This window comes from Sceloporus occidentalis, unplaced genomic scaffold (assembly GCF_023333645.1).
Source record: "Sceloporus occidentalis isolate IW3139 unplaced genomic scaffold, rSceOcc1.0.p SCAF_150, whole genome shotgun sequence".
Taxonomy (NCBI): domain Eukaryota; kingdom Metazoa; phylum Chordata; class Lepidosauria; order Squamata; family Phrynosomatidae; genus Sceloporus; species Sceloporus occidentalis.
The window spans coordinates 487,840-506,169 of NW_028317130.1; the positions used below are offsets into that span (position 1 = coordinate 487,840).

At 40.4% G+C, this 18,330-nt stretch overlaps 1 protein-coding gene across 3 annotated transcripts in view; it reads right to left on the reverse strand.

Annotated features, from left to right (window-relative positions):
• LOC149280648 (dihydropyrimidinase-related protein 1-like) overlaps positions 1-18,330 on the reverse strand; it is a 60,881-nt gene that overhangs the window by 27,677 nt on the left and 14,874 nt on the right. For 2 of the 3 annotated variants that reach the window (XM_089500288.1, XM_089500289.1), the window contains exons 3-7: positions 15,686-15,870; positions 13,784-13,948; positions 10,004-10,065; positions 6,844-6,924; positions 1,759-1,827 (exon numbers count right to left, since the gene is read on the reverse strand). In XM_089500288.1, the coding sequence (XP_089356414.1) occupies positions 1,759-1,827; positions 6,844-6,924; positions 10,004-10,065; positions 13,784-13,948; positions 15,686-15,870 (562 nt within the window). Of the gene's footprint in view, positions 1-1,758; positions 1,828-6,843; positions 6,925-10,003; positions 10,066-13,783; positions 13,949-15,685; positions 15,871-16,912; positions 17,032-18,330 lie in introns of all 3 variants that reach the window. The other variant, XM_089500290.1, reaches the window with a different exon arrangement.

An 18,330-nucleotide genomic window follows, 5' to 3' on the forward strand; every position in this document is an offset into this window, starting at 1 on the left:
TTCCAGAAAGTTGCATTCTGCTATGGTCAGACCTCACCTGCAACACTGTTCAGTTCTGAGTATTACTGACAAGCTGAAATGGTTCAAAGGAGGCCCACTGAGACAGAATGGTTCAAAGGAGACCCACTGAGACAGAATCATAGAATTGATTCTAAGGACCTAAGGACCATCCAGTCCAAAAACCTTCCATGCAGGAATATATAATCAAAGCACTCCCAAGAGATGGCCATCCAGTTTCTGTTTAAAAACCTCCAAAGAAGGAGACTCCACCACACTTTGAGGCAGCGTATTCTACTGAAAAGCAGCTTTTACCATCAGTAAGTTCTTCCTAATGTTTAGGTGGAGTCTCTTTTCCTGTATTTTGAATCCATTGCTCCACATTCTAGACTCTGAAGCAGCAGAAAACAAGATTTTTCCATCCTCAATATGTCATCCCTTTATTTAAACATGGCTATCATGTCACCTCTTAAATATCTCTTCCCCAGCTAAACATATCCAGCTCCCTAAGCTGCTCCTCATAGGCCATGGTTTCCAGACCTTTCATAATTCTGATCACCCTCTGTTTGATACACGCCAGCTTGTCAACATCCATCTGAATTGTGCTGCCCAGAACTGGACACTGTATTCTAAGTGAGTTCTGACCAAACCAGAATAGAGTGTTACTATTACTTCTCTTAATCTAGATTCTAGAGTCCTATTGATGCAGCCTAGAATCATATAGGCTTTCAAAAACTGGCACATCATACTGCTGAATCACGTTCAGCCTGTAGCCTACTAAGATATCTAGATTCCTTTTGCATATACTGTTGTCAGGCCATGCGTCACTCATCCCTTACATGCACATTTCATTTTTTTCTGCCTATGTAGTGCCTTTCATTTTTCCCTATTGAAATTCATTTTGCTAGTTCTAGCCCATTTCTCTAATTGGTTATGGTCATTTTGAATTTTGATCCTCTTCTCTGGGATATTAGCTACCCCTCCTGATTTGGTGTCATCTGCAAATTTGATAAGCATGTCTTTATTTTATCATTCAAGTAGATGAAAAAGATGTTGTGATCCACTAGTCACTTCTCTCCAGGATGAAGAGAAGCCATTGGTAAGCACCCTTTGGGTTTGGTCTGTCAACCAAATATATGTCCACTTAACAGTTGCACTGTCTAGCCCACATTTTACTAGCTTTTTTGCAGAAAATACCACAGGGGATCTTGTCAAAGGCCTGACTGAAATCAAGATACATCAGATCCACAGCATTACTGTCATCTACCAAGCTTGTAGCTTTATCAAATAAAGAGATTAGTCTGGCATGACTTGTTTTTGAAAAAAAATCCATGTTGACTTTTAGTGATCATGATAGACCTTTCTAAGTGCTTAGCGACAGTCTGTTTAATGATCTGCTCTAGAATCTATCTTGGTGTTGGCATGAGGCTGAGTGGATGGTAATTGTTTGGGTCCTCTTTTTCTCTCTTTTTGTACATGAGGACAATATTTGCCCTCCTCCAGTCTGCTGGGACTTCTCCTTTTTCTCCAAGAATTCTACATCTTTCTTCAGTCTACAAATATCAGCAGTGTAAATGTTACAGCTTAATTTTTAGCAAGACATTCTACAGCAAGGCTATGTTTTCATAGAAGCATAAAAGCTGTGAAGTGCTGACTGATTTCAAATTTAGTTTCCTAGACTTCGCCTTTTTTTATGCAAGGGGGGAGGTGTTCATTTTAACACACAGCTGCTACAACACTTAAACAGACTGCAACTCTCACCTCTTCAGGTCTGCTTAAGGCATGTCCTTCAGGTCCAGTAATTCCCATTTCCAGCATGCGCTTTTGTTCCTGAAGAGAAAACAAGAACATTACAATTTTCTACAGCTTTAGACTACTGTGATCCTGAATAACAAGTAAGACTGTGCAATTGTTTCAGACAAATGCAGGATTGGGATGATTAACCAAATGAGGGACTGTATGCTAGAGGATTCTGGGGCACGCCAAGTTTGTGGGCTGAGGCAACAAAAGCAGCTTGCCACATAATAAATAGGTGCAGTGTAATCAACCAAACCCCATTTTTCTTATTATATGGCAGAGCACCCAACCTGAAGTACTTGAGGGTTTTTGGCCAGTATGCCTCAATACTTATTCCTTCTCAGTTTCGGAACAAGAATGAGCCCAAGAGCCAAACGATGTGTTTCATGGGCTATGAGTGGAATAAATACAGGTTTTTGATGGGTGGTAAAAGGGTTCTGTACACCAGAAATGCAAGGGGAGAAAGTTTACCCTAACCAGAATGTCATTGTGAAGCGTAAAAACATTGGTGCTAACACAAACAATGGAAATGGAGGGGTAAATACATCCAGGGATGTGAAGGATGAGGAACCAGGCACTTCACATCAGCCTAGTGGTTCACATCAACAAGGCACTTCAAAGGAGCCTAGCACTTCAGTTGACACACAATCACAGACACAACCACACACCGAGACACCAAAGCAAGAGACAGCAAAGGAAGAGCAGGTTGAGGCTCAGAAACAAGACACTCAGGCCAGTGTTAGTGGCAATGACACTGAGGGTGGTCAAGGCACATTCCTGATTCCCATGAGGTCTCAGAAGGGCAAGTTTTTTGTGGTAAAACAGGCACAGGCCTCTTATGTGATGGTGGTTGGGAAAACAGGTAACACCCAAGAAAAGTTCAGGGGGACATGAACTGAGCAAGAGGGGTGGAAAGGAGCCAGAGCTCAGATGTGTGTGGCTGAGTGGAGCCAGGATGTGTTTGGTGTGTTGGCCAGGCCTGTAAGGCAGAAAAAGGCTAGAGACAGGCAGAAGAAGTTTGAGCCGGATAGCACCAGGGAGGCCAGAGCCAGGAGTGTGGCTGGCATGGGCTATCAAGAAACAAGGAAAGGTTTGTGCATTGCAGCCAGGGATCAGCAGAGATCAGACTGGTGCAAGGAAAGTTGGCACAGAGATCGAGAAAGGTTTGCTGGACATCAGACAGGATCCCAAGGCAGGAGGATCTGGAGTGGCAGAAACCAGGACAGAGGTTTCAGGGTGCGCCAGAGACTGGATGTGCCAATGAGTGCCGGATGCTGGAGCTTGACATGTGAGTTGTCAGAGTTGGGTGGATTGGGACATGGATCCATGGATCCACAGCATCTAGGACAGCAGCAGATAGAGAGTCAGGGACTGATCTGACAACCAGTTGCCCTGGGGGTCTCATCAGCTGGAGGTCAGAAAGGCAGAGTTGCAAATCACCTGGGACAACAGATGCAGAGGTTGCTGCATTGTCTGGTGGTAAGAGTGCTGGACAGTCGGCTAGACAGTTGGCAGAAAGTCTAGGGGAGCACTGTGGCACTGCAACTAGTGTGAACAGGAGTTCACAGACATGCTGGAGGCATGGCAGAGTTTTGGACTCTGGAGATGTAGGACTTGGTAGATTGTGGGGTGATACCAAGAGTCAGAAGGCTAGTGCAGAATGGGGAGCTTAGGCTGCAGCGTGTTGGTTCTTGGAACAACATTACAAACATTGCACATAGCAGACACCTGTGGGACATCACACATGGATGGCTAACAGGGATGGTACACACACACAATCAGGACTACATCACACATGACACAAATGTGAATGACACATGGGACACACCACATGTCATTTGGAGGAGAATGTCAGGACCATGTGGCACACTTGGCCTGGAAATGACATGGATGTGGCCACTAGGGGGGACTGGAAAAGAGGTTATCACAGTTCAAGTGGCAGGTGTGCATGAGTCAGCATTTGGGAGCTGTGCATCATGGGACAGCTGATGCAACGTGCAAGTAGGTGAGGTCAGCCAGCAGTGCATCATGGGCAATGGTATGATGCAACCTGCACTGGGGATGAAACCAGCAAGGGTTCATTGGTGGCAAGACACCGCGTGACTTCACAGAAGACCACCTATAAAAGGGAGAGGGTGTTGGGTTGTTGTGCTCAGTGACTGGCAAAGCATTTTGTCTATATATAGAGCTGTGAGTATCCAAGACGGCTGTCTGATACTCTGTGCGATCTTGTAAATAGCTTGCAACAAGTTATTAAAGCCCTCATGTTTGAGAGAGCCTTGCTGTCCAGCAGTGTTTATTTCTGCAAGCTGGAAACTCAAGACTGGTCAATCCTGAGTGGGAGGAATTTTTCCTTCTCAGCCTGAAGCCTTTGCAGACGTCTCTCTAAGAGCCTTCTCGTGGCGTCCTGCCTGCGTGGATCAATTCTGCACATGGTTGTAGTGGACACAGCGCGTCTCTCTACACCCCAACAAAGGACTGGTAAATGATTTAGACAGGAGAGGTTTGGCTTCTCGAACTATGGTCTTCATTTCTTAGACAGAGAACTACCAGCTACAAATAAATTGCACCTCACAAAGACTGGAAAGAATATCTTTGGCAGCAGCATCACAAGTCTGATCAAGACAACTTCAAACTAAATCCCTGGGAGGGTTGAAGTTAAGAATTTAAGCACCAGTCCAAATACAAGCTCTAAATATAAGGATTTGAATTCTAGAGGCAAAACTGAGGGATAGAATGGAATCCAGAATACAGCTGAAAGGAAATTAATAGATGAGAACAAGTCTTCAGATTTCTATAGATCAGTCCACATAGTTTGTAAAACAAACAAGATGAGCTTTAAGTCCTAATGCAGGAAGGTAAACATGGTTTTTCAGGCTATGTGGCCATGTTCTAGAAGATTTTCTTCCTGACGTTTCATCAGCATTTGTGGCTGGCATCTTCAGAGAATGCTTGCCTGGAAAAAGTGGGTCTATATATACTGTGTGAGCCTGGGAATGCAGTAGTGATTTGCATGTCTATTGTTCTGTGCTTATGGTAGGCCTCAGGCTGGGAGGCTAATTCAAAAGAGGATTTATATCTGCTAATTGGTGATCATTATCTGCTGGGAAAGCCCCTCACTCTGAGTGGTTTCCCATTTGCATTTGCTGAGTCCTTATTTTGCTATTCCTCAGGACTGGTAGCCAAATTTTGTTCACTTTAAGGGGTTCTTCTTTCCAGTTGAAATTATCCAGATGTTTGTAGATTTCAAAGGCTTCCCTGTGAATCCTGACATGGTAGTGGTGGGCATGGTCCAGAATTTCAGTGTTTTCAAACCGTATTTTATGCCCAGGATGGTTTGTGGCATGTTCTGCTACTGCTGATTTTTCTGGCTGGCCCAGTCTGCAGTGTCTCTCGTGTTCCTTGATTCTTGTTTGCACACTGCGTTTGGTGGTCCCTATGTAGATTTGTCCGCAGCTGCATGGTATGCGGTAAACTCTTGCGGCTGTGAGAGGGTCTCTCTGGTCCTTGGCTGAGCGAAGCATTTGCTCAATTTTCTTTGTCAGTTTGTAAACCATTTGCAGGTTGTGCTTCCTCACCACTTTGCCTATTCTGTCTGTGACTCCTTTGATGTATGGTAAAAATACTTTCCCTTTGGGTGGCTGCTTGTCACAGGGTTTCCTTGGCAAGTTTCTTCAGGTGCCCCACTTATTTTCTCTTGTGCCTTTGCCATCCCATGAGTCCAAGAGAATGTGACTTGCCCAAGGTCACCCAGGGGATTCCATAGTAAACTTGGATTTGAACACTAATCTCCCAGTACCCTGGTTCAATACTTAAACCACTATACCACTCAAACTCTACTATAGGCCAACAAGAAGTGGGGGTTGATGCCTTTCAGAAACAAATCTAAGAAAGATGCAGTAATTTTTAGTCACAGGTAATGTCTATTCCCCTGGCATACTAACTCTGTTAAGCACAGACTCTCCAACAAATTGTGATGTGCCTTATAGATAATTTCCTCTTTCAAACTGTAGTGGAAGGAGCAAGGGTATTGGAATGCCTAGACCTCATCCTTACCAATAGGGAGAAGTTAGCTGGTCACTGGAATCAAAGTAGTCGGTACTTTGCTGGTGAAATATATTTCTGGAGTATTTTATTATATATAGAAAAAACTGGTTTAATGTTTTGGGTTTGGGCTTTTTTTTAGCAAAAGTACAGAACAGAAAACAATTTGAGAAGTTCACCTAAAAATTCAAAACTACAACATGAAATAAGGATAATACATTCTGCAGCTAGATATGTTGACGGTGAAGAAATTGCAAAGAAACTCCAGCCTGGTACAGACTGGCGCAAAGTCTGGGTATCAAGGCCTGGGGCCGATTTTAGGGCTCAGGAGAGTGGAGCATCCACACACTCCCAAACCCTACTGCACCATAATAGCTCACCCCCATCTACACGGGGGTCACCACGATGATGTACACGTGGTGCAGCATCCAAACGGTGCTGCACCTCACGGACATCATCAGCAAACATGTCACTGGCACCACAAGCGCGCCCTAAGAACCTGCCGGGAGAGGGTTCTTTTTAAGGCTCCCGGAGGCCACACTGTTTGGTTGTGGCTTCTGTTAAGGACAAAAAGGGGGGGGGGCTTCTCACCATCCCTTTCTCCCCGTATCCCCCCTTCGATATTTAAAGTTTAGATGTTTTTAATCTGCTAACAAACCTGGAAAATAGTTGGCTTACAAATTGAGGAAAGAAACTAAACTATTTGCAAATTAAGAGAAAATTTATTGAAGACCTATATACAGAGGATTTTGAAGAGACCCCAAATGAATTTGAGAAAATATTATGGTCCCAGGATAAAAACAAGATAGCCAAAATTTATCATTTATTAATATCAAGGAATTCAGAAGTAGAATTTATAAAAGGCTCAATGGTAAAATGGGCTCAAGCTTTTAGATACAGAATCTCTTTAGAGAAATGGGAGAGTGCCTGGAGAAAAAACAAATTACTTTAAAGCATCACAGGATTTAAAAGAAAATTGAAAATAAAAGAAAACATTTCTTTTACCTGAGCTATCAAATCTCCATTTTCAGCATGGACCATGACTACAGTTCCAAGACTTTTCAGAAAAGTAAAGGCTTCATAAAGCTATGCACAATACAGAGAGAGAGAGAAACAGTCAGCAACAGCATCCTTTTTCAGAGTTGGAAAGGGAAAGCAATTCCTAATCTTTGTCACACAGAAGAAGCAAGAACAAAATGAACAAGCTAAGAGTTGATTTACATAAAATGTTGAATGCATTTAGTGTGCACAACTTTTGTTCTTTAAAGAGCTATAGTGCCTTTCCTTCTGCATGTCATAATCCTGATTCTGCTTGAAAACTAGTTGCAGTTATTAAAAAGGGGGAAAAACCTGCTCATTAGATACATTTAAGTTCACACAAGGACATAAATGGAAGTAGTAGCAGACATTTGCAGTACTGCTACTCCTTGTAACGTTTTTCCTTGCTGAAATGTTAATTTTCCTTGCTGAAAAGATAATTACAAAAATCTGGAAAGAGGACATTTTTTTCAGGTGGGAAAATGTTTTGAACTCTTTACCTATGGAAAAACTGACCTACAACATGAGACTGGCCAAAGGCCTAATTAATAGTGACAGTCCCCCCCCCCCCCAAAGATTGATTTCCTTTCATAGACTGCATTAACAAATATGCAGGATTTTTGTTTCCACTTACTCATCAGATTCCCTCTTTTAATAATATGGACACAATGAATGTGATGCCCTGAAATTACTGGTAATATTTTTTATTAACTGATTGTATCCCATTGTTTACTGTCTTGATTGCTAATGAACATATCAAATTTAATGAAAATGACAATAAATAAAACCAGAAACCGCTGTTACTTTTCTCCACTGATCTTTTAAAAACAAATCATTATGATAATTATACTAGTGTAGAAACTTTTCCATTGTGAACATTAAGATCTATAAAGAGAAGTTAAGAGAACTGGGACTGGTTGGACAAATTGGATTTTATGAACAAGCAATAAATACACTGCATTTCATAAAGATTAGCTCACTGTTTTAAACTAGTGTAAGTGGCCCAATTCAACAAGTCAATATGTTTTTTTTAAAAAAAACAAACTGTGTACCTCAAACATCAATCTGACTGTAGGTGACCCCTACTACTATGAGGGTGGACAAAAAGGAACTGCAATATTGATTTGCAATCCATGCTCTTCATTTTAAATTGCAAAAGGGGCATCCAATCGCATTTATAGAGCCTTTAAAAACACAGAGACAGAGAAATCTGTATTAGGTATATGGATTTCTTTTTCTCATTTGCCATATTTTTCTTATTTGTCATATCTTCTTAATTAGTCAAATTGATGGTAGGTGTCATGTAATTTCATTCTTCTGTTTATTCTGTAATAATAACATTTTTAAAAACAGCAAGATGCTTCCTAGCTGTTTCAAAAGCTGGGTCCCTAGTTTTGATTATTCCTAACAAATTTATTATACTACCATTTGGAGGCCTTTAAACAGAGGTTGGATGGCCACATGGGAGTGCTTTAATTTTTATATTGGACTAGATGGTCCTTCCTTTCCAACTCTATGATTCTTTTGAATTGCTGTAATTAGAAAACACAATTACTTGAATGTACTGTTTGTCTGAGGTCTATATGTAAACAGAAAAAGTGGACACCTTGAAATGTAGCAAGGGTTGCCATTAATTAATTATTTATGAACCCATGCATCACATATGTTAACTTGTGAAAAACAAATATACTGAGAAGAAGGTAGGATTACCCACTCACATCATCCTAATCCTCATCCATAAGAGTATACAGATCTCCATGATCAGTATTTTGTCCAGTGTCATATATTATACTTGCTTATAACTTATCTTTTGTAGCCTGCTCTGCATAAGCTGTTATAAGATGGTAGAATTCAAAGACATAGCTGTGTTAGTCTGGAAAATCAATATGCAAAAAAGTCTTGTAGTTCCTTTGAAAGAAATAAGTTGACAGCATGAGCTTTTGTAGACTTGAGCCTACTTACTCAGGCACATGTTTGTAGTGGAGAATGCAGAGACAGACCTATATAAGCTGTTTGTGTGTGAGAATGACAGTTCAATGTGATGAGGTGACCATTTCAGTTTTAACTGTCATTGTTGGGGGACAAAGGGAGAAGGAAGGCTGTTGCATAAAGCCAAGGAGAGTAGATAACCATGTGAATGAGAATTGGAATATAGGCCTGTTACAGACTGCCAAAATAAAGCTGCTTCGGGTCTCTTTAGAGATATGCTATTTAAATGATGCATGGGTCCTAAGAATCCGGAAGCTGCACCAAAGCTGCACTCCAGTGCTTAGAAATGGAGAGTGGCTTTGGCGCGACCTCTGGACTCTTAGGACCCATGCATCATTTAAATAGCATATCACCAAAGAGACCTGAAGCAGCTTTATTTTGGCAGTCTGTAACAGGCCTCAGTCTTGGAAACAGAGGGGTGTGTGATGAACTGGTCAAGGATGCCCTCATGAGGCTGGAATACAAAGATTTAGCCATGTTTGTCTGTAAAATCAGTATGGAAAGAGATCTTATAGCACCTTTGAGACTAATTGAAAGAAAGAAATTAACAGCATGAGCTTTCACAGACTTAAGTTTCTTTCCTCATATGCATTTTTCATGTCTCATGAGGATGGGGATTAGATATTGTAGCCAGAAAACCATTATCTCTGTTTCCCACAACTACATTCCAGTACTCATTACTATGGTTATCTACTCTCCTTGTCTTTATGCAACAACCTTCATCCTGCTTTTGTCCCCCAAAAACCATTGTTAAAACTGAACTGGTCACCTCATCTCCATACTCACAAGGTGTTGAATTTGAATGGACATTCTCACACACAAATGGCTTATATAAGTCAGTTAGTCTCAAAGGTGCTACAAGATCCCTTTGAATATTGTATATTATAAGGTCATTCTATCATAATCATAGAGCACATATGTTAATTTGTTTTTGTTTTTTAGTTTCAGCCAATCAATGATGGAAAAGTTAACAGACGGAAGATCAATATCACCTTCTGTTATCAGAATTGGTAATAAGACATGACTGGTGCATTATTCTCTCCCCTATCCCCCTGCACCCCAAGTTTAGGCTGAATGTAAAAGCATGTTTCTTTATTAGAAATACTACTGGGATGCAAAAAGCTATGAAGCAGATTACCTGGCTGTCAGTCATTTGGTAGAGATCTTTGTAGACCATGTAGGCTTGGAAAGAATTAACACCTGTTACAGAAAAAAGAGATATTAACTAATATAAGCTAGTATTTTTTTCAACATCATTTTTAGCATAACTGTGCATAATTGCATTAAAACAGTACAATTTTCATTTAACACTGCAGATATTAGACAGACTTCAGCCAATTATGTGAGGATGGATATTTCTGCTTTAAACTTAGTAATCCAACCATTCTATATGCTTTGGATGTATATTATGTTACTTTGACGTCTTAAATCAGGTAAGATAAATATAGATATGGTAACCTATTAAACATATATAGTTGTTTTCAACAGAAAACATTACTAATTATTAACATTGGTTAAAATGATTTGATCTTTCACCAACCCTAATAATCAGTTTAAATTTTTCTGTTTCATAATATGGAAATGATTATTCTCCTAAAGGCCATCTTGTTGGGAAATAAAGCCTAAAGGAAAATGTCACAGACTGATGTTTGTTGGACATTCTGGAAACAGCTACATCAAAAGGGCTGTCAGGCCCAGGAAAACCCAGAGGAGTGAAGAGAAGCAGCCACCCAAAGGGAAGGTATTTTTACCATACATCAAAGGAGTCACAGACAGAATAGGTAAAGTGGTGAGGAAGCACAAACTGCAAATGGTTTACAAACCGCCAAAGAAAATCCAGCAAATGCTTCGCTCAGCCAAGGACCAGAGAGACCCTCTCACAGCCACAGGAGTTTACCGCATACTGTTGCGGACAAGTCTACATAGGGACCACCAAATGCAGTGTGCAAACAAGAATCAAGGAACACGAGAGACACTGCAGACTGGGCCAGCCAGAAAAATCAGCAGTAGCAGAACATGCCACAAACCAACCTGGGCATAAAATACTGTTTGAAAACACTGAAATTCTAGACAATGCCAACCACTACCATGTCAGGATTCACAGGGAAGCCACTGAAATCCACAAACATCTGGATAATTTCAACCGGAAAGAAGAACCCCTTAAAGTGAACAAAATTTGGCTACCAGTCCTGAGGAATAGCAAAATAAGGACTCAGCAAATGCAAATGGGAAACCATTCAGAGTCAAGGGCTTTCCCAGAAGATAATGATCACCAATTAGCAGACATTAATCCTCTTTTGCATTAGCCTCCCAACCTGAGGCCTACCATCAGCACAGAACAATAGACATGCAAATCACTCCTGCATTCCCAGGCTCACACAGTATATATAGACCCACTTTTTCCAGGCAAGCATTCTCTGAAGATGCCAGCCACAAATGCTGATGAAACGTCAGGAAGAAAATCTTCTAGAACATGACCACATAGCCCGAAAAACCCACAAAAAAACGACAGAGAGTATTTGTCATTGGTAGAAAAGGAGGTTTTTGATGTGGTTGATAGGCCAAAAGATCACAAAGTACCCACAGATTCAAGGCCAGGTTGGTGGCAAAAGGTTTTGCACAGCAGAGATTTAAGAGTTTTGATAAAAAATTTTCTTCAACAGCAAAGCCTGAAAGTCTTAGATTAGTGTTAGCTTTGGCAGCTAGACAAGGAAAAATTGTAAGGCATTTTGATTTTGAGACTGCATATTTGAATGCTCATCTTGATAAGGAAGTATACGTGGTGCAACCACAAGGGTTTGACAAAGACAGTGATAAGAAGGTGTACAAACTGAATAAGGCGTTGTATGGTCTGAAACAAAGTGCAAGATGCTGGAATCAGTGTATTCATGAAGAGCTTGTGAAGCTTGGATACAAACACAGCATTGCTGATGCTTGCGTGTACACCGAGGGACAGGTAACACTGGTAATTTATGTGGATTACTTGTGTGTTTCAGAAAAGTCAGAACATGAAGTGCAATTGGTGCAAAAGGAATTGTCCAAGAGGTTTGTTCTTAAAGACTTAAGGAATCTAAGGAATTATCTTGGTATTGAGGTGGAATGGACTGAGGATGGCAGAAGTTTGCTAAGAAAAAGATTGAAGGGCTGATTGAAAAGTGCGGTTTGCAAAGTGCAAAAGTTGTCCAATGGCCCCTGGTTATGCCAGCTGTGAGTCAACGAAGGAATTTGAGAATCCAGAATTATTCAGAAGTGTGGTAGGTAGCTTGATGTTTATTGGCAATAACACAAGGCCTGACAGTTCTTTTACAGTTGGAGTTCTTAGTAGAAAAGTCAATAGTCCTAAACTTGAGGATTAGACTGCACTAAGCACATGTGCTTAGATATTTGAAAGGGAGCAAGTTCTTCTGCATCTGAATTAATTGACAAAAAAAAATCAGTGACAGGTCTAGTGGTGAAATATGCAAATAATCCGATAATTTAGAGAAGCAGAAAACAAAACTGTGTAGCATTGAGTACTACTGAAGCAGAGTTTGCAGCATTGTCTGAAATGGCAGGGGAGATTCAGTGGATACGTCAATTGCCTGAAGATTTGGGCGAGATATACAGAACCAACAGCAGTGCATGAGGATTCACAATCCTGTACTGCAATGTCAGAGACAGAGAATTTAAAGTGTCGCCAAAGTATATTAGTGTAAGGTACCAGAATGTGAGGGAAATGGTACAAAATAGAATTCTAAAGTTAGAATACATTGACACAAAAGACAACATAGCTGACATGTTAACCATAGCATTGCCAGTGGAAAGGCATGAACAACTGTCTCATCTCATAGGTATGATACCTTAAACACAAATTTGTCACAAAGAAACAAACATATTGCCATGCATCTGTACATTTTGGAGGGAATGTTAGGAAATAAAGCCTAAAGGAAAATGTCCAGATGTGACAGTGTGGCAAATGGTCATGTACTGCTTGTTAACCAGGGAACTGGTTGCAGCTGGGACTCATGTTGGCAACTGGAAGTATAAGGTCATTGTGTGCCAGAGAGCATGTAGTACTAATGTAAATATGCAATGTCATTCTGGAAGGAGGACAATAATTCAGGTGGCACAGGAAATGATGACAGCAAGAGGTTGGGCAAAGTGGCTGCATGGCAAAAATGTATATAAAGTCACGATCTCTACTGTACAGTGTGGGTTTGTGTCGGTGATGGATGTGATATAGCTATTGTTAGTGTGTTCCTTTCTATTCAGCAACTCTAAGAAATAAAGTGCCTCTTCAGAGATAAACCAGACTCCAGTTTGCTGTCATCTACAGCTGGATTCCTGGCAAGCTCCAAGGCTGCCGGTTGTTTCATCCTAACACAGGCTTAGGATGATACTCTGTGCACTCAATTCTGCTACAACACATCTCTCCTGCAAGATAAGCATAAACATGATCTAGGCCATGAGTGAGCAACTCTAGCTGATCCAGGGTCAATTTTTTGGGCATGGGATCATGTGGGAGCCATACATATTTCCAAAAAATAACCAAGAAATAAAAAGTTTTGGTTTTGAAAAACTGATTTATTTATTTATTAAAAAAATCAAACAGTGAAATGCTGAGGGAGTAGCTTCAAAGTATTTAAAATGTAAACCACCTTTCCTGGAGGATTCCAGGAGAGGTAGGTTTTTAAAAAAATGTATTATTGTTATTGTTATTATTATTTTGCCCAGAAAAAGGGTAGTCCAGGGGGTCTTGAAAGACAATCAGAATGATTTGACTACCCAATTCTAGCATTACAACTGATTTCTTTGTAAGAGATAACTTTTTGGGGCTGAAAGTTAACGTTAGCCAAAAATTCTTCAGCCAGCTTTCCAGTTCAATTAATTGATGTACATAATTTTTCACCCCATCAAACTGTCCCACTTTTTAACTAACCTTTATCTTGCACAAGTATATCCAGCTCTTCCCTGATCCCATCATACCAGTTGGTGATATCCACATGAAGAGAGTAATCGCAACAGGACTTGGTGTCTGCTGCCTCATGCCACCTTTCAAAGGAAGTTAATAAACTGGAACTAGGTTCAGGAAGGACATGATCAACTGCAATGAAAATGAAGACCCATTCATTATTCAGCATTTTCTTCAAAACTGATTTTAACTGCAGATGCACAGCAAACCACTGTTCATGAAACAAAGCAGGTCATAAAACTTGGTTTCATTTAGAACATTGTTTTGAAAGGCATTGGAAAAAAGTATTACAAACTCACAATTCAGTTAATTTGAAGTTATCTTCTTCCCCCCACCCCCATTTGCACCACATGGACAGGTAACCTTTTTTTTTTTTTTTAACTCGTGTTACAAAGTTGGCAAGCTTGGCAACTAATTCTAAGGAACTTTCTGTCAAGAGGACACCCCTATCACCATGACAGAATAAGGCACGGGATGAAAGAGAACACAGCTCCATTGGATGTTGCGATTTGTGACTTGTGTCCTGTCAAGTGGGCAAGATGAGAAAATAATGAAATTTATCTAAGCCTGTTCTGATACAACACATATCTAGTTGAACTGTCTTTTGACTGACTCACTGCTCCACTCCCCCTCCATGTTGCTTTATTCTTACCTTGCTTTTTATGTCTGGGTTTATAAAGGACAAAGATTCTCCCTCCCAGTTTGAGAATATGGCAAACAGGGATTAGCTGCAGCAGCACTACCTGAGCAAAACTTTGTTACTCAGTTTTCCTACATTTTTCTAATCATAGTTATCATCTAATATTATTATACAGATAGAAATACAAAACATTTACAATTTATCTAACATCACAATTAAATTATATATGCAATACTATAACCAAGTGTTGCCAAAAGAGAAACAGACTACAGGAAACTCAGGATATTTTGTTTTTATTTCCAGTTTTAAAATATTCACTTGGATTTTACACCATCTTTTACTCAATAGCATTGTGTGGCTCCACCCACTCCCTTCATGGGGAGGTGAATGTCATAACATTCAGGCTCCACAGCACAAAGGAAAGACAAACAAGAACTCCACTGCACTGAGATGTATTGGTTCTGATGCATTACAACACATGAGAACACTCACCTCCCACCTTGCACTCAGGACAGTTGTTAAACCCTTCTGAGCTATGCCTTCCCCCAGCAATGTGCTAGAACTAACAGCCTTTAAGTCAGCTAAGGATCAGCCACATGAAGAAGGGTAAGCCTGTACAGGATCAGCTTCTTTCTGGCCTCAAGTCTATGTAGCTTTAGAGGCACCAGAGAACATACTCAGGAGGCATTGTTCTAGAACAGTGGTACTCAACCTTCCTAATGCCGCGGTCCTTTAATACAGTTCCTCATGTTGTGGGGACCCCAGCCATAGAGGAGCGGTGTCTCGGTTTCTAAGAGCATCGGAAATATGTGTTTTCCAATGGTCTTAGGCGATCCCTGTGAAAGGGTCATTCGACCCCCAAAGGGGTCATGACCCACATGTTGAGAACTGCTGTTCTAGAAAATAAACTGTGTTTTCATTGCTTGGCAGCTTGTGTTTCTTCCTCAACCTTGACTAGGGATGGGCACCTGTGACCTTTCAGATGTTTTGACCATCCATTCCCTCCAGTCCTAGCCAACAGAGCCAATACTATGTTATTATGGGAGATGTAGTCCAAAACATCTGCAGGGCAAAAGATGGCCATCTGTAGTCTAGATAATCTCTTTTCATCTACTGTTGGATCCAGTGTCTCACACGGAAAAGGCAAACAAGTTCTTCTATAATTCTACTATGGATTGATATATTCTTAGTTTTTCCATTATAAATGATGGCTTCTTCCAAATACTTACTGATCATAGTAGTGCCTCCTGCTAAAGCTGCCTTTGTGCCTACATAGAAATCATCAAGAGCTGTCATGCCTTGAGAGGGCTTCTGTAGATAAGTATTGACATCGATACCTCCAGGGATAACCATTAGCCCATTAGCCTCAATGGTTTTCACTCCACCAGGAACAATTAAATTCTCTCCTATTTGTCTAACAAGAAAAAGGGAAGAGATATGCCTTACTTTGCATAGAAACAATAATAACAATCTTGATGATCACAAATATAAGCAACAGTTCTAGTATTTAACATTTGTCGCTGTTAACTGCCCTCAACCCATTGTGATCCTGTCCTCCGTTGCTCTGCTTAGTTCCTGTAAACTCGTACCCATGACCTCCTTAATAGAGTCCATCCATCTAGCATGCAGTCTTCCTCTCTTTCTACTTACCTCCACCATTCCTAGCATTATGGTTTTTTTCCCATTGAGTCCTCCCTTCTCATGATGTGTTTAAAGTACGACAGCCTACGTTTTGTCATCTTGGCTTCCAAGGAGATTTCTGGCTTGATCTACTCTAGGACCCTTTTCTTTTCTGTTTTGTTTGGGTTTTTTGGTTGTCCATGAAATCCTCAGAAATCTTCTCCAGCACCGCATCTCGAATGAATTTATTTTCTTCCTATCATCTTTCTTAACTATCCAGCTCTTACATTGCTACATGGTAATATAAATACAATGGCTTCTATTATTCTAACTTTTGTGTTCTGTTGTGTATCTTTGCATTTCAGAATTTTTTTTCCAGTTCTTTCCTCATACTTAATCTTCTTCTGATTTCCTGGCTGCAGTCCCTGTTCCTATCAATGTTTGATCCCAGGTATGAGAATTCTTATTCTATTTCTATTTTCTCATTATCTGGGTTGAATTTGTGTGCTTAACATAGCATTACATAAATATTGATATAGTTTCTAAAAGTTATACAATTAACTCCATGGCCCAAAAGGCCTGTCATGAGGCCATGTTGTGGGCATGTCATTTAGATGATGTACCCCCCCCCCCAAACCATGTGGAAGCAGTGCCGGGGCTGCCCAAACCCAGCCCATTCAGGACCCCAGCAACAGCTGGCCTTGGAACCGTGGTGTCTGGCCGCCACAGTCCCACAGTAATTGAGGTCTGAGTGGCCTTTGGCCACTCCTTTTGCCCTGTCTGCTCAAGACTCTAGTCTCTAAAACAGACTGCAAGAAGATCAGAAATGGATTTACATGTAGAAGGGCTGTAATCTCCTGGTCTGAACACTGCACAAAAGCACCTTGATCCTTAATTCCAACATCTGTCATCCTGGGCCACAATTTTAAAATTGGCTCCAGTCTGTGGACCCAACCTGGAAGGGGGCATGTAAATGAGGGATTTCTTAAAACAGCACACAGGGAAACCTCTCTGCTTCAGGGGATAACAGCTTCAAGGGGCAATGAAACGCATAACTGGACAGAATAGGCCTGGGGGGATGAGGCTTCTCTGTTCTATAGTAAACCCTAGAAGCATGCAGGTACTGCTGCTATTGGATACTGCTTATTTGAAGCATCAGTTGTGTCATTGTGGTGTGGCTGCTCAGAATTTAACAATCCCAACTAATCACTTAGAAAACAAAATTAATTCCATTCACATTAAAGACATGGAACTCTATCCACATATTTTGAATACAGGTGGTTATCGCATCCGTAATGTTAACATACACATTTAATATATAAGTAGTTCAAACATGTCTGTACAGTGAAGGAAGTACTTTACTGTATACCTGTACTCAACAGTGCATATTACAGTCAACAACTAGGATTCATTAATATCCCTTCTATAGATTGTAGAATCAAAGGTAAATGATAGTTTGTGGATAAAAAATAATGATGACAGAGCTACAACCTTCACCGTGCGCAAGAATCATAAAGTAATGTTGAAACCCTTAAATAATGGAGCTAGTCCACCACATAAAAGTCCAAGTCAAACCACTGGTATCTGGCTCAGTGTCCTCAAATTGGAATTGACTGTGGTTCTCAAGGGTTTACTGCCCAATGGCATATTTAGGGTGACTTGCATGTAAGAGGGTGCTGAAATATTTCCATATCAACTGTTTTTGATATGGAAACTGCCCTCTAGCTATATCCCTCTTCCAAAGACTGCATGTTCTTGTCTATGAAAAACAATTAACAGTCTAAAATACAACACAAACCAGGAATAAAATATTTGGGAACATTAAAAAGCATAGAAGAAATTGTAGAACGGAATAATAAATTATTTCACCAAACTCAGACAAATGTGAAGAGATAGAGTTGAAACACCATGGATGAATGAGAAATGTCTCTAAAATTATAATGAACATCTGAAAGTTCTTTTTCTATTGGGTAATGCAGCTTTGCACCCCAAAGGCTAAACACTGAAAGAATGGCAAAAATGGAATAATGTGTTATTTGGTCAAACAAATGCTCCTCATACCTTCCCCTCAAAATCTTATGACGCCTGTAGATAAGTAAATATTTGAGACTGTCTTAAACAGGTTTTGAAATTATGAACCAATTAGGAAGTTTAATTCCTAGTTTAATGCCTTAAGGGATTATGTTGCCAGAAAGAAAATCCAGATATGATTACATTGTTAAGAAACTCTTATGTCAAGAGTATCTTTAAGATT